The sequence below is a fragment of the Crocodylus siamensis genome, chromosome 3 (assembly GCF_052110815.1).
Source record: "Crocodylus siamensis isolate JL-2025a chromosome 3, ASM5211081v1, whole genome shotgun sequence".
NCBI classification, from domain to species: Eukaryota; Metazoa; Chordata; order Crocodylia; family Crocodylidae; genus Crocodylus; species Crocodylus siamensis.
The window spans coordinates 1,520,961-1,537,330 of NC_143397.1; the positions used below are offsets into that span (position 1 = coordinate 1,520,961).

At 55.3% G+C, this 16,370-nt stretch overlaps 1 protein-coding gene across 2 annotated transcripts in view; it reads right to left on the reverse strand.

The window, feature by feature from the left end:
* Nucleotides 1–16,370, reverse strand: part of LOC149867893 (phospholipid-transporting ATPase ID-like) — a 68,477-nt gene that overhangs the window by 29,957 nt on the left and 22,150 nt on the right. For both annotated transcript variants that reach the window (XM_090037503.1, XM_090037504.1), the window contains 8 exons: nucleotides 14,110–14,223; nucleotides 9,273–9,371; nucleotides 8,777–8,838; nucleotides 7,516–7,588; nucleotides 7,291–7,361; nucleotides 5,301–5,383; nucleotides 1,616–1,774; nucleotides 996–1,084 (listed from right to left, as the gene is read on the reverse strand). In XM_090037503.1, the coding sequence (XP_089893629.1) occupies nucleotides 996–1,084; nucleotides 1,616–1,774; nucleotides 5,301–5,383; nucleotides 7,291–7,361; nucleotides 7,516–7,588; nucleotides 8,777–8,838; nucleotides 9,273–9,371; nucleotides 14,110–14,223 (750 nt within the window). The remainder of the gene's footprint in view (nucleotides 1–995; nucleotides 1,085–1,615; nucleotides 1,775–5,300; nucleotides 5,384–7,290; nucleotides 7,362–7,515; nucleotides 7,589–8,776; nucleotides 8,839–9,272; nucleotides 9,372–14,109; nucleotides 14,224–16,370) is intronic.

The following is a 16,370-nucleotide window of genomic DNA, read 5'->3' on the forward strand; positions in this document are numbered from 1 at the left end:
TTCACTTCTCTCCCGAGTCCTTTTAGAGAAGGAAAGAGACCCAAAGAGCTGGGCAAGGCTCAGCTGGAGAAACACCATTGAGACATCACTGATTTACACCCAGAATCTCATCCCCTGTGTTTGTGGCTGAAAAAGCTATTTTATCAAAGAAAAAGCTGCTGGCAAAGGTCTCGTGGAGGGGCCGACTTGGCCATATTTAAGCAGGAGCTCTTCTACCAGCGGGGTGGAGGGTTGATCTACCATCACGTGCGAAGCAGCCGTGGTGGCTGGGACCAGGCGTCCACACCACTGGAGCTGCTGCGTAGCAATGGATTTAAAGCAGGTAGTCGCAAGATCTGCAGACCCCTGCGATGGCCCTGAGGTAGCTGGTCTGAGCTCTGTTGTAATGTCATTTCAGTCGTGACTTATTGCCGAGAGAGCCAAGTCGGCTAGTGCATGCTGCGAAAGGCACGGGTTGAAGCTGCTATTGCAGATGTGGGTTAGGAGGAACTGGTTCATACCTAGCTTATTGTCCACTGTCACCCCCAGGTCCTTTTCTCCACTTCCCACCAACGGGGACTACCCTCCTTGAGCTGCTCCATGCTTCCCAACATGCTTGGCAAAAAGTGCCAGTCTCGGGTTATTACTGAGCCCCTGCTATTTTACACGGAGAAGCGGAGAGCGCCAGGCAAATGAACCAACCTGATTACCAAGAGCTGAGCCGCCGTCACTGAAGATATCAAGGAAGCAGGAAAGAGAGAAGGAAACATTAGTGTTGTTTTAAACTGAAAGCCACCCACCCCGCCAGGGAGATGGCACGGGCAGGTTTCAAAGGGACTCCTGCAGAGCAATAGCACAGGAGATGAAAAGCCAAGAGGAAAGGGCCTCGACGCTGTTGATTTAACGACCGAGCCTTTCCAGAGCTGGCGACAGATTCAAGAGCCGCTATCAGTGTCCTCGCACGGGGGGGGCAGGGGCATGCCTAAGCACTGAGCACATCTGCAGGCGGGACTCACCAGAAGCACAAGGAAGTTCATTAGCCGATCGATGCTCGTCCGTTTAAATGTTGTTTTCCCACTGTTCTGCATTAACTTGGTGTCCGGCCCTGGAAAAGCAAACACAGCCGTGATTCACACCGGTCACGCTCAGCCCAGCTCAAGCTGCCTCCCTCCACGGCTCCCGGGCACTTTGCAAACCGCAGTGGACCCTCACAGCCCTGCGGGGAGGTGGGCATGTGCTGTTATCCCCATAATACAGATGGAGATGTAGAGGCATAGAGCAAGGAGGTCACTTCTAACCCAACCCCCTGCTCAAAGCAGGACGATGCATCATTTAGTACCGTTTCAGGCAGGTGAGGCACAAGGTGGCCCCGCAACCCTCCAAGTGCCCTGCCAAACCCTGCCCTCTCCCTGCTCTGCTTTCTGCTTCCGGTCTTGTGCTCTCTGCCCAATCTACTGCTCTGCTTCCTGCCCCCTGCCCCTTCCCCAGTCTGCTGCAGGGCGCACACAGCACGACCAGCCCCGACACGCGATTTTGTGCCCGGTGCAAACAGCTTTCCCAAAGGGGGCACGTCGGCTCTCCCCTCCCCCGGAGCTGTGCTTCGCAGGGCACCGCTCTCCTCCCCGCTCCCACCTACCAGCAAAGATGACCAGCCCGAAGCACCACTCCGTGTTCCTGATGGTGCAGCCTCGCAGCAACATCTTCTCATTGTCGAGGGCGTATTTCTCGCCGTGGACTGTCAGAGTCCCCATGAACTTATCCAGTTTGTTGTTGGGCGCCTCGCATTTGACTTCGCCTGTGGGTAGAAGACAACGGGCGCGTTGCTTGGACTAGCAAGGCCTCGGCCCGAATGCGCGGCATCCCTCGCCGCACTCTGCGCGTGGGCCGTTTCAGCCTCGGATCTCCTGGCCCCCATCGTTCATGCTGGAAGCGCTGCTTTTCCTGGGTACCGCAAGTCTGGATGATGGCTTTGTCTGGGCTGGTTTGCACAGAGCTGATCCTGCCTCAGGCAGGGCTTGGGCTAGATGTGACCTTTGCAGGTCTCTTTCAGCCCCACTTCTCTATGACTTCTGCGACCTACCCTACCTTCACATGGAAACCCAAGGGTTCGGTTGGATCCCTTCGGCATTTGGATTTCTTTTGGCTATTGAATATGAGCAGAGCTCTGAGCTTAGGCTGCCCAGGTATCCCTGCACAACGCTGCCACGTGCAATGCAGGCACCCTCTCCATCTATTTAACTCATCAAGGAGAAGGTCGTGGGGCGACAACTGTCTGCACTGGGGAACCGAAACAGAAAGGAAGAGGGCTGTACCGTCCAGCAGAGACAAAGCCAAGCTGAGATCTGGGAGGTGAAGCCGGACTAATGTAGAGAGAAGTGCACCAATGTAACCCTGAGGGCAATTAACCACTGAGCAGTTTCATCATGAGAGGGCTCAACAAATCAAGACCAGATATTTTTATCCTGAAGTCGATGCTTCTGCTCAGGCATGGCTTATGCAGACTATTTAGGCTGCGCCTGGTACCCAAGGATCATTGCTGGTCCCCAAGGATCCAGCAATTCCTGCCTTGAGCACAGTAACCCATGGGAACTTACTGGATCCCCAAATGAACCCATGTCACCCAAAAACTGCCAAAGACCGTGCCGCGCAGGCGCAGCTGGCGAGAGCTGACTGAGCCCGTCGTATCGCTTCCTCTCCCGTCTCCTGCTTCCTGATACCCAACAGCACAGGACAGCCATCGCGCTGCAAGCAGTTCTCTACGTGGACCAACACACACCAGGCTCCCCGTAAAGCATTTTGATCCACTGCCTTTATTAGCTACTCAGCCTTTTGCTCTCTTCCTGTCCTGGGAAGCCCTTCAGTTAAGAACTGCATAAATACTGGAGTACTTGCGCCGAGATTAGCTGGGGAAAAGTGAGGCTAGAGCTAATTCCAGGCACTCTTCCAAATATAAGTAAGGCTGGGAAACATTACAAGTATTTACAGCAAGGTTTTTCACAGAACGTTTTTCCTAGAGAAGTGACGCTGGAAGGGACCTCAAGGGATCATCTAGTCCGACCAGAGATCCTGCAACTGTGGGTGCACTAGCAGCACGCTCTACCCCTCTGAACTAAACGGCCTTTTAAAATGAAATAAATTGGAGAAGAGCTTGGACTCCAGTGGAGGTCCCTTCCAGCCCTACTTCTCTCCCATCTGCACCTCTGCAGAGGATGTTGAGCAACAGGCTGAGTCAAATGATCCTGGTGCAGAAATGTCATTTCGTCAAGCGGCCTCGACAGAGTTCAAGTTCAGCATGGCGGCTCGGCTAGACCCCAGGGTCACTTCCGCGAAGCGACGGTCAAGACTGACCACCATGGGTTCAGCGCAGAGGGTGGATACTGCTGCCACAGCCGCCCGTTGTCTCTGGTTTTCAGAGATTTTAATGCGGGGATGTGGAGAGGACGCAGCTGCCGTGCAACTGCAACGCAGCATGAGAAGGTGGTTGTGCAAGACCCCAGAGCTGGGCGGTACAGCCAGAGATGACCCCGGCATCTCTCAGCCCAACTCCACAGGACTTCTCAAATCAGCAGGAGCATTCGTTTTTCTCACAAACACTCATTTCCTTTTTTCCCTCCTTATCTCCAGATACTTCCTGAGAACCCAGTGCTCACGGAAAGTCCCTACAGGGGCCTGCCCGCACCGCCCCGGCCCTCTCCATATGCACACCCACTGTGGTGCTTTGCCCCTCCCAGAGAGGTGGTAGTGACACAGCTCACACCCGTGCCGGTTGCATTTGCACCAACATGGGAGTGAAGGATGCAGCCTCTGCATCAGAGCTTCCCAGACCTTAAATGCCGGAGAGGGGAACAGGGGAAAACCCTGGTCAGACCCAGGTCACTCTCCCTGCCAGCCTCCGCTCTGCCGCCGCGCGGCTGGGCAAGACGGACCGGGGGTCCGACCCAGCGAATGGCAGTTCTTCCATTTGCTGTGATCCAAAGCCCAACACAGCCCAGATCTAGTGATCCAGGAGGGGAAGTGAGTTTAACATCCCCCCCCAAAAACCCAGCACGTCCTGCCTCTGCAGGGAGGGCTTGTACGAGCACCTGAGCCCTGAGGACTGGGTGGAAGGGGAACCGTGCATGCACTGGCCTCTTTCTTTTGCTAGGGCACAGATGTTTTATAATCCCTGATGCTACACATTTAAGTCGGAGAAAGCAAAGCCAAGGAAGCGTGCCGCGCGTGTTGACCATTGCTTCCATAGTCTTCTGGGCCTGGAGGAGGTGGTGCTAACCGTGGCCACTGGGATGCAAATGCCTGTTCAGTAGGATCAAGCCTCTTATTTGCCTCACATAAAGGACCAGGGGATGTGCAACGTGGCAGGGACATGTTTTGTGGCTCGCTGGGCTTCCACTGCATTATTGCCGCAGGGCAGCGGGGGACAAAACGGCTTTGTTGTGCTTTGTTTTGGGGGTTTTTTTGGTTGATACAACCCAGCATCCCGGGTTGTATGAACAGGATTGTCACTTGTAAGTCAAGGGAAGGGATTCTTCTGCTCCGTTCAGGCCGCACCTGGAGCGTCGCATCCAGTTTTGGGCCCTGCGTTTCCAGAGGGGACGTGGACAGATTGGAGATTGTCTGACTACAAAAAGGAGTAGGGGCCTGGGAGGTAGCTTATGAGGAAAGGCTGAATTATTATCCAGGGTTATTTAATGATCCAGGGTTATTTAACCTGGAGAAGAGAAGACTGAGGTGGGGATTTGATCACAAATCCCTGAAGGGGGATGACAGAGAGGATGGAGATGGGCTTTTCTCTGTAACCGCAGGGGACCCGACGAGGAGCAACATCCTCAAGCTGCAGCAGGGGAAGCTGAGGATGGAGATGAAGAGGATCATTTTGACTCCGAGGAGGGTTGAGCACTGGAGCAGGCTGTCTAGAGACACTGCAATATCCATCCCTGGGAGTTTTCAAGGTGGATACTCGGCTAGGATGGTTTAGTTGGGGCGGCTCCCTGGTGCAGACCAAGAGGTTTTGCTTTCCTCTGTAGCAGGAGCACAGCCTTTGCCTGGGGTCTCTGGAGCTATTAACAACCTTTGCAGCAGCAGGACATTGGCAGCCACGGCCCCCTACTTTCTCTGGAGCAGCGCCGGGCGTCATGCCTGGGGCTGTGTCGGGGCAACTGTGTCGTATTGCTTAGGGGCTGGGTTGCACAAGGCAGGGGCTGGACTAGATGCGACTTTTGCAGCTCCCTTCCAGCCCCACCGCTCTAGGCCACTGTGATTTTTAGTCCGGGATTCAGCATCCTAGGCAAGATGCGGAGGTTTCCATGGCCATGGGCACTCACCATTGAAATCAGTCAGCTTCTGAAGGTCCTCTCCCATCTCCGCAGTGACCGTCAGCGCCTGCTTCACCTTGAGGTTGGTTTCACTGTAAATCACAGGAGACAAAAGCACCAGTCAGATGCTTGCACAACCAGGGGTTTCCCTGATCCTCCAGTGGGTTGGGGCCAGCACAGAGCCTGGCAGCTCTCTGACTACAGCGCAAACCACCGGCTGTTTTGCCCGGCCATAAGAGGTGCAAGACCAGCCTTTGCTGCTGCCTCAAGTGGCTCCAGAGGCCTCAGGAGCTCATGGCCAGAAGATTATGGTCAGAGGATCCCAGTTCCCACCCCAACACCACAAAGCAGCGGTCTGGCCCCATGCACCAGCTCCCGGGAGAGCCCCAGACTAGTCAGGTGCGCAGCCCTGTGACATCCGGGCACCTCTGTAAGGCCTGGCTGCTCCGGGCTTGCAGAAGATGCTGCAGCCCTGGGGCTGCCAGCCAGGGAGGTGATGGAGCTGGGCCCTGGACCCCACCATATGTGCTCTCAATCACCCTCTAACCCCAGCACTTATGTGGGATAGTCACAGATTCGGGCACTGCTAGGGGGAGGGTCTCAGCAGCCTCCAGGGCCAGGGGTGGGATTCACCCTGGTCTTGCCACAGCCTCTGGGCAGATGGGGCAGGGCCAGCCTCCATGGCTGGGGCTTGCTCTCTGTGGCCAAGTCCAGAGAGGGCAGCTTTGGGCCCAAAAGAAGAGGGTGATTTTAACTGCTGCCCCCAGACTCCTGGCAGGCCTTTGGGAAGGGAAGCATCGAAACAAGCCCCCCCACTGCAGAAAGGATGTGGACACATTGGAGAGAGTCCAGCGGAGGGCAATGGAAATGGTTGTGGGGCTGGAGGACAGGACTGGTGAGGAGAGGCTGAGGGAAATGTGCTGATTGAGTCTGCAGAAGAGACGAGGGAGGGGGATTGAAGAGCAGCCTTCACCTCCCCGCAGGGGGGCTGCAACGAGGACGGAGCTGGGCTGGTCTCAGTGGGGGCAGACGACAGGACAAGAAGCAATGGGCTCCAGCTTCAGCAAGGGAAGTTGAGGTTGGATATTGGGAAAAAACTCTCTCACTGTGAAGCACTGGAACAGGCTCCCCAGAGAGGTGGGGGACTCTCCATCCTTGGAGGTGTCTAAGATCCGGATAGACAAAGCCGTGGCTGGGATGATGTAGTTGGGGGCCGGTCCTGCTTGGAGCAGGGGTTGGACTAGGATGCAACCTCCTGAGCTCCCTTCCACCCTCAGTATCTGTGATCCTATGAAATGTCCCTCGTGGCACATGGGCGCTTGCATCTTATACACACAGCCCCATACCGTGGGCACACGGGTAACACCGGCAGCTCCTGACCTCAATGCTGACAGTGGCGGGGGTGCACAGAAGAACCACAAATTTTAAAGCTAACACTGAGGGTCATTAGAGTAATTCAGTTTCCTGCCACTGGCGAAAAGCAGGCGCAGGCACCAGGTACTGTGAGAGGGTCACTCCTCGTGGGAAAGCTGTTGCCATGAGGGCTATTGGCACAGCGAGAGACGCCTCTTGCTCTGAGGCCATTCCCTCCAACATCCACTGCAACCTTTGGAGCTAAACCGCCGCGCCTCCCTCGAGCACTCAGAACGCACTTGGTGGGAAAGCCAAGATGAGACGCGACGCTTGGGAGGACGACGAGATGCGTGCATGCTCTGGGGACCACACCAGCAGCAAAGATTACACTGCACATACCATGTCCTCTAGCTGGAAAACAGAGCGTGCTTGCAACAGAGGCAGGGTGCAAAGGGCATTGCAGCTAGCAAACACGACCATGATACGCTGGCTTGTGCAGCCAGGGTCACCCTGCCCTGCTGATAAAAACAAATTGGAGCAGGGAGTTAGCAGCTGGGGATCGGACGTAGCAGGATCTGGGCCTTGAGGCTTTCTACGCAAGCCCTAGCCTTGCCCATCCCCTTCTGCCGGGGCCGGGAGCACTTACCCATCCAGCTCGGCCGTCTCGATGTACGTCAGGCTGTGCGGCTCGCTGCTCGACAGCAACAGCAGGTCAGCCTGGACACAGACAAAGCAGGGGGGTGAGCTCCTGGGGCATTAGGGTGCAAACTCAAGGTAGAGGACCCCGGCGCATCAGTCTCTGAACCTATTAGTCCTGTCCCCCCACCCGGGCTTACTTGCATCGGCGGTCACGGCACAGGGCTGCACTCACCGTCACAAAGTTGTTGTTCTCTAGCTTGATGATGTCCCCAACTTGGACGTTCATCCATTTATCCTCCTTCAACCTGCAAGAAAGTCCCCATCAGGTGTCACGCACAGCCCGGATCACCCAGCAGCCGGGCGATCTCCGAGCCCATGGGCACACAGTGGGACCAGTGCTTGAGAGCAGCCTGCAGAGACGCCCAGCTGCCTGTTGGCGCCTGCAGGGCTCGTGCCCCAACTGGCATGTGTACCTCGTGACAGGACTGAGCAGGTACAAAAGAGCAAGTGCAATTTGGCCAGGTGAGCCCACAGTCCTGCACCGCTGCTCTTGGTCTCCTTCACACTGGAAAAGCTCCACCGCAGACCTGAGCCGACGGACTTAGACCAGGCATGGCAAACAGACAGCCTGGGACGTTGTTCAGTCGGGCCTACCAGCAGTCCAGTGGGCGCCTGGAAGTTGGGCAATGAGGCCTGCTGCAGGCTTTGGGGGTCCTGGACCGTGATGGACATAGCCATCATGGGAGCCCCCTGCCACCCAAACACAGTTTTGTGCCTCCAGCTGCAAGCAAGGGGACACCAAACACTGCTCCACATTGCCACGCAGCCCTGGACCTGCTGCACCCACAGCTGTGAAGGATCCCCTGCAGCCCAGGTCCAGCCTGGGGTGAGCGAGACCAGCCTGTTTTAGGTCACTGGATATTAGTTCTTCCAAATGTCCAACCTTAACTCCCCTTGCTGCAGCCTGAGCCCATTGCTCCTTGTCCTGTCGTCTGCCCCCACTGAGAACAGCCCAGCTCCGTCCTCGTTGCAGCCCCCCTGCAGGGAGGTGAAGGCTGCTATTCAATCCCCCTCGGTCTTCTCTTCTGCAGACTCAATCAGCCCATTTCCTCTGCCTCCCCTCACCAGTCACTATCACTCCTTCCATCCATCCACAGTCTCTGTCAGTTTAACACCAAACTCTTTGCTCGCTGACCACGTCTTGTTCTGAACGCTCAGGTATTAATCCAACAGAGGCACATGGGACACGGCAAGGAGTCATCGGTGTCTCCGAGACAAACGGTAAATGGAGTAACGGCCTCAAGTTGCAGCCAGGGAGGTGGTTTCTAACCAGCCAAGCAGGGAGGCCAGGAACAGCCCCCTGCCAGGACAAAACTTCCCGAGTCTTCAGCTGGGGCTTGGTCAGACCCCGTAAGGGCCGATGCGATGGGGGATTTGCAAGAGTAGGAGACTTCCCTCGGTGCCCCAACAACAGCATCAGCTGCCAGCCTCACCTGCCATTGATCAGCACCTGCACCGGGCGGTTGTTGACGTGATTGTCGCTTCTGTGCCGATTCTGAAAAGGCAAAAGTCAAATCAGGGAGGGGGAGAGACGCTTCTTGGCCCCTGAATGCACGTGCATGGGGGTAAAGCAGCCCCGTTTCGGGGTTCCCAGAGGAACACACCACGCTTGCGCGGTGCTTTTCCTCCCGCCGAATCCTCGGTACGCTTTGACCCCTGCCGTAGCTCCCTGCACTTGAAGACAGCCAGCGCCTTTGGGCCCGTGAATCAGGGACCCCACGCCCCCTCCCAGGGCATCTCCAACTGGGCGAGCGCGGATGCACGCACCACACTAAGATCCCCAATTCAGCAAGTCCCATAAGGGTTGGGGGGAGCTTCTGGGCACGCAGCACTTGTGAAAACCCAGGGATTTACTAGAGGCTCGGCCTCCACCCCCCCACACCCCACCAACTGCATGGGGAGGCAGCGATCCCCCCCCCATCGTCTTACGAAGTCATCGATGGCATCCTTGACGCCAGACACGGCCAGCACCAGGATGAGGGGCACCACGGTCGTAAACCAGGCCAGGGAGGAGATCTCAGGGATGAGCTGCGGGAAGAGACGGGCAGAGTTAAGACGGGCCAAGCGGAGAACAGACCGGCTGGGAAAGCATCACCCCCTCCCCGCCGTCACCTGCGTGCAGGGTGAAGATGGAGACCCTCTGGACCTGGGAGAAGCAAAGGGAAAACCTGCCTGTCCTGTGCTCCTTCGGGACATAAAACAGGGGCCTCCAGAGGGAGTTTTTCTTCACTTTGTTTTTTGCATTACAGCTACCTCATGTCTCTTCACACTGTGCTGAAGACGACCGGTGTTGGCAGGAGTTGGCTTTCCCTGAGCCAGGGTAACTTTTTTGGCTGGACAAAGGCCTGAGGAGAGCTCAAGAAATGCCGAGAGAAGGAGAATGGGAGCAAACATCTGAGAAGGGATGTGGGATAGGGGCTGACAGACAGAAGGGTGAAGAAGAGTCAATGGCAAACTTTTAAAGTTTAAAACCAACCAAAGGAAGTTTGGTTTTTTCCGCCCCGCAGCACGTCATTAAAGCGTGGTGCTCACAGCCACCGGATGTGGTGGGAGCTGGGCGCGCAACCGGATTCACGAAGGACTCGGACACGTCCTTGAAGCAAGCGGCATCGGGAGCTATCGAGCAGGGAGCGAGGGGCACGGCCTCCGCCCCCCGCATCAGATCTTGGTCTTCAGTGCTGGAGGCTGCAAGGGGAGGGGAACGGGGGGAAACCCTGCTCAGACCCAAATCGCCCTCCCTTCAGCCTCCGCTCTCCGACGTCGTGACACGGAGATGGGGCAAGACGGACCTGTGCTCCAACCCGGGAAATGGCAGCTCTTACACTCTCGTGACCTTATGACAAATCACACAATCAATCGTGCCCGAGTGTGCAGGATGCTCGGGCACTTACAGAAACACAGGTCACCTGCTCTTCTATGGTGCCCCATGAAGCGGGCAAAGCCTGCGTCAGTGGAGGGAGCTCGTTTTGATCCCAGGCCTCTGGTTTTTGGTGCATACTCACGATGCATTTTAAGAGCAAGCCAGGATGATAGCAAAGCTGCTGGTGCAAGGGGGACACACTCGGGGGACCTAAGGACAAGCCTCCTGGAGCAGACTACGGTCTGGGGTGCACAGCTCTCCAAGAAGCACGGGGGGTGGGAGAGCTGGGGCCAGGGCTGCGAACGGAGAGGGAAATGCAGGAGGGGGGTGTTGTTCTTGGGTCATCACATCAGTACAGGTTGATGCATCTGCTGACTTGAGGGCAGCCCAGGGCAGTGCCAACCAGAGGCAAGCTCCATAGACCATGTGGGTTGAGGCACTGATCTCTCTCCAAGCAACTTTTTGGGTCCTGGCTACTTAATTTTGTCATTTTTCTATGTATAGGGGTAGCGGGAGTATAGCAGCAGTGCTAGCAAAGGGAGCCTTGTGTGCGAGTGTGTAAAACGCATGTCAGAAAAAGGAAATGGAGAGGCACGAGCCCATCCATAGCACAGTAGAGCAGTTAAGAAGAATAAGGGCTATTGGTCTAAACACGGCAATAAATGACAGCCTTAAAGGGCCAGCTACTGCCTCTCGGGGCGGGGAGCTGGCGATGGTCCTTTGGTTCCCAGCGGCTGCTTTTTATGAGACTTTGCCGTATGTGAGCAAATTTCAAGATCAAGAGACTCAAGAGGCCAGGCCCGATGAGTTGGAAAAGAGACGCTTGCAGGAGGGTCACGAGAAGGGCTTACAATATACTACACGGCAAAGACAAAGTCACTGGGGTTTATGACGGTCCATCTCTCGCTAGACAAGAATGGGGGGTCGCCATAGGACCCAGGTAGGCAGTAGGTTTAAAATGAACCAGAGATCGTTCTCTTCCACCCAGCATGGCGCTGAGGGGTGGGACTCGTGGCCCCCAGACGCGGGGGAGCTGAGAGCGTAGCCCGACCCACCAAGGGATGGGACGCGTGCTTGAAAGCAAGGGGCATCGGTCACTATTGGGCAGGGCGTGAGGGGCACGGCGTCTGCATCGGACCCGAAATGCTGGAGGCTGCAAGGGAGAGAGGAGCAGGGGAAAACCCTGCTCAGACCCAGTCGCTCCCCGTCCAGCCTCTGCTCTCTGCCCCTATAAGACACGGGATTTTGGGCAAGACAGACCCACAATCCGACCCAGTAAATCACAAGTCTTATGTTTTTATATGCTCTTATGAGTCTTGCTCACGTTCATCTAATTATCGCAGGTAGATCATCAGACAACATTGCCTGACTAGCATCTACATTTACCCGACCCTGGTGGGACCGGCAGCTGATGGGAAGAAGTGGGGGTGGGATTTTTCTTCCTTACCAATACAGTTTCATCAGAAGAAAGCAAGGGTGCAGTGATCCTGGTGCAAAGGAGACCTATCCTGATATTGCTATTTCTTTTCCTACCTGGAAATAACCCTAATGGTGCTAAGCACCTTTACAGGAGTATGGTCGTGTCTACACTAAGGGACCTGCACAGCGTTAGGCATCCCGACTGAGCTAAAACATGCACACGTCCAGCAAAGACAAGCTCGTAGCGGGGGGGACTGCAGCTTGGGAGCCAGCTTTGCAACCGCTCGTCATATTCCAGATCCTGTGAATATTGCCAAGGTCCTTGGAGCGAGGGGAGAGTGCCTGCACAACCCGATTGCTTTAGTGGAGGGAGGGCAAAACGACACATAAAAAAAACAGCTGCTTTTATGAGTCCATCTTGGTATCAAGGCGGCAGAGCAGCACGCACTTCTTTTATAACAGCTCTCTCCTAAATTGGTCAGCCAAAGATATTGCTAAGGCACGGACCCCATAAACACCATAAATCCAGTCCACAGAAAGACCCTGCCATGGTGTAACATAGCAGCAATGCCACACTTATGACTGAAGAAGGATTTTCACTCTAATTTCAGGCTCTTATAACTTCCTGGAAAAGGCTTTGTTAGCCCAAATCTCTTATCTTTGCCCCTGGAAAAAGGGGAGGTTTTTTAAAAAAAAAATGTAGTGTCATTTTTGAGCTGTCAAGTTATAGAAAGCAATGGTTTATTGGCAATATCTTTTATGGACCAGCTGCATAGAGAGGCAGCTATTCAGTCAGTCCGGGGAAGTTTTGCACCAAAAACCCCCTTGCCTGCCTCATGTTTCCTGGACCATCGTGGCTTCACCACGGCTCCAGCCCTATGACATCTGGAAAAGGGCAACGCATCAGGAGGGTTTTCCAGGCATGTTTGCACTTGGATGACTAATGAAGCTTAAACTTAAATCATGCACCTGGCCACATAATCAGTCCCTTGAGGGTATGAGGATCTTCGATAGCATCAAAGTTCATGGCACTTATCACTGTTTTAGCACCGTGCCAAAGGGCAGAGGGCCTGATAAGGGCTTGCAAGATAAGCTCAGCCTTCAGGAAGAGGCACATTATCATCAGATAGGGGCAAAAGGCAGCCCAGGGCCAACGTGAGCCATGGATTTCTACAAAGGGACCTCCTCCTCCCCCCCCCGCTGTACAGGATCACAGCACCATCGGGAAGATGGGCTGGAAGAGGCCTCACAAAGTCATCTGGTCCAGCCCCCCGCTCAAGGCAGGAGCATCCCCCCGCCATCCCAGATGAGATGCCCCAATTTCTCCAGGCAGCTGGCTGCAATGCTTGACCACCCTCAGGCACAAAGCTCCTCCTCGCCTCCAGCCTCAGTTTCCCCTGCAGCAGCTTGAGGCCATTGCTCCTAGTTCTGTCTCCTGCAGCCAGGGATAAAAGCTCATCTTCATCCTCTCTGCCATTGCCCTCCAGGTAGTAGAAGACTATTATCAGCCTCCCACCCTTCAATTTTCTCTTCTCCAGACTAAAGAGCCCTAGTTCTTTCAGCTTCCCCTCCGCAGTCTCGCCTCCCAGGCCCCTGATCATCGCTGCTTTGCACTGGACTCTCTCCACCCGATTCCACATCCTGCTCCAAGCGCAGGGCCCAGACCGGACATGGGACTTCAGGCGAGGCCTCTCCGCAGAATCCCTGCCCTGGGTTTGCAAGCGACACTCGAGGTTGCTACAACCCAGGATATGCTGCTGGCTGCTTTTGCAACAAGAGCACCCTCTTGGCTCATCTTCAGGTTATGGTGGATTCAACTTATGGGCTACATGTGCCTGCATGCAGTTATACCGCCCCGCCAGCCCTCTCCCCAGTGTTATGTAAATTAGCTGCAAGCCTTGCTCTAATTGCTGCTCCCCTCCATGCGGCTGTGACGACGGTAACGGCTGTGAAGTTGGCTCCCTCCGTGCCCCCTCAGTGTAAGGCGATACCAGCCATTTGTCTTTGAACAAGAAGAAAGATGAGGATAAAAGATGAGGCAGCAGCTGGTGTGCGGGGGGGAAGTTAAAATGTTAGAAAACGAGGGTTGGAAGGGAGCTCAGAGGGTCACATCTAGTCCAACCCCTGCTCCAAGCAGGACCAGCCCCAACTCCATCATCCCAGCCAGGGCTTTGTCTACCCGGGCCTTCAAAACTGCAGATGCAAAAGCAACCCTTGGCACTACTCACCTGTGTGCACAAAGGGGCAGTGCGGAAAGGAGATGGGACGTGGGCACAACAATGTTTGACAAATATTGACACTGAAATCTCAACCCAGTGCATCAAAAGTCCTCGGTGTCTGGAACAGGAACTGGAGCTCAGCTGAGCCGTCTGCCCCTGCGCCCCTATTCGACATCGACGCTGGGGTGCCCTCAGACACAGTTTGCATTTTAATCCACGTGGACCTGCAGCCGCGCAGCGCTCAGAGCCGAGGCCGAAAAACACCTACCTGCAGGATCAGCAGGAAAAGAAAGTAGGCGTTGGCTATTCGCTGAAACTGCTCAAACAGGTTGAGAGGCAGGAAAGAGAAGATGTTGTATTTCGAGGTTTTGATGGAATTGTTCTGCGGAAACAGAAAAGCGAACGCATGGGAGGGTGACACAGGAAAAGCAGTTGCAGCACAGCCCATTTCAATGGGGGTTTTCACTCGGTTATATTTAGCAATAACATTGTGCACAGCAGCAACTCCAAGCCCTTCCCTTTCCTCGGCCGCGATGAACCGACAGAATTCCTCTGGGACCCGGGGCATTGAAGAGAGTGTGAGTGTGAGTGTGAGTGTGTTGTGCGCGTGCAGTGGCAGGTATGGCTACACACATGCGCACACCTACCTCCCATGTCTAAGTTCATTTACCAAGTCTTTATGTGCACACGCACACGCTTTTTACAAGTTCTTTTACCACGCCTTTATACACACATGCATGCATACCTCATCTAAGTTAATTTACCAAGCCTTTACACACACGCACACACACACACTGAAGGGATCCAAAACAGCCAAGCAGACAGACAGGCCTGCACACAGGCAGAGTGGACTAGCCAGGATTCAGCCGCCTCGCCGGGGTGTAATGCAAGACGCATGCATGCACGCGCCACCGCTCCTGGGAACCGCACGCCGGCCTGGCGCGAGGCAGGCCTGGCCCTTCTGGACAGCTCTGGTCTGGGGCCCGGCAAGGGCGCGTGCTGGACACAAACAGGGCTCCTCGTCCCATCCTAGCATGCGTGTTCCCCGTGGGGGGTTGGGATTCATCTACCCAGCCTGCTCCTGCCTTTCCCCGAGCCTCACTGCTCATCCCGGGGCATGAAAGACCTGCCGGCTCCTAACCGACACGTGTGGTTTGGAGTGGACTCCACGCTTCCCCGGACCACCGCGGCCAACTCTTCCTACTTCCAGCCTCTCTTTTTTTAACTGCAGACATTGCCTCCAGCTCCTGTAGCCGCCTCACCTCTTCTCTTGAATTGGAGAAGGGCCAAAAGCTGCAGGGCACCCATCTGGAGTGGAGAGGGACTCCCCTGGAGCCTCAGGACCAGGGCTCTGGTTTTGTGCAGTGGCGCTGGGCTCCCCGCCGGTTCCAGGGTGCACAGGTTGGATGTCTATGGCCTTTGCACTGCTCATCAGCTCCCCGGCTAAACAGCCCTGCTGCGGGGTAACCCAAACATCAGCCCTTTTCGCGGCTCCGGCGTTATCTCATTGCTATGGAGAAGCTCCAAGCCCTTGCCTGGGCACCGATAGCAACATGAATGTTGGCTGGCATCTCTCCAAGGACTTTAGTGCAGTGCTCCCGTTCTCCTGTAGCTCCTGATGCTATATCGGGACACAGGGGCACCGTCAGGACCGCAGAGGGGCTGTCAGCAGGCACCCAAAAATTGGGGCAGATTTTGGGCCAGGATGATGGGGTGGAGCACATAACGTCCCTCCCTGCATTAAGCCATCTCTCCAGTCTGCCCTCTTTCTCAGGGCACAGGGGTGATGTGCATGCATGCATGCAGTAGTGTTTCATTTTAATCATGGAAAAGCGTGGGTTTGGGGTTATTTTTTTAAATCAGAAAATTTGGGATTTTTTTTTTTTTAAATCAAATAGGAGAAAACTAGGATCCCTGGTCATCCCTGCACAGTCCTTGCGCTGAGACCAGGCAGTCCTGGCAGGGCTGGAGCCGGTGGCTTGGGGCTCCACACACCATTCCCGGTGCCTTTGCTAAGCCACCACCTCCAACCTGTACGCTGCAACACACGAACAAGCGTCTCCCATCAGGGGCACGCTTCCAGCACCCCACAACACAGAGTACACATGCGTGTGTTAGGGCGGCAAGGGTAGGGATGCAGTATTGCCATGTCAGAGACTTGCTCAGCCCTTCTTCGTGTCCAGACACATATCAACTGACTGACTTTGGCTTCTGCAGTTGGATAGGGGGAAAAAAATCAGCTTTCATGTAGAGGATCCAGCAGCGGGCCGAGGTGATGCTGCACCCCAGCAGGTCCGGCTCGGTCCCTGGCTGCCTCGGCACTACAGAGGCTGAAGCAATCGAGTAAAATCATCCCCTTTTACCAGTCAAAGGGGAAACGCTCCGCTTGAGATCCCAAAGCAAGCCCGGGGCCAAACAGGGAACAAAACTCGACCCCCTGCATGTCCATCACTAGACGCTGGTCTTCCCTCTGTCCTCGGGGCGTCCGCATCTGCCTCTAGGGATGTTCCTCACTCACCGGCGGGAACA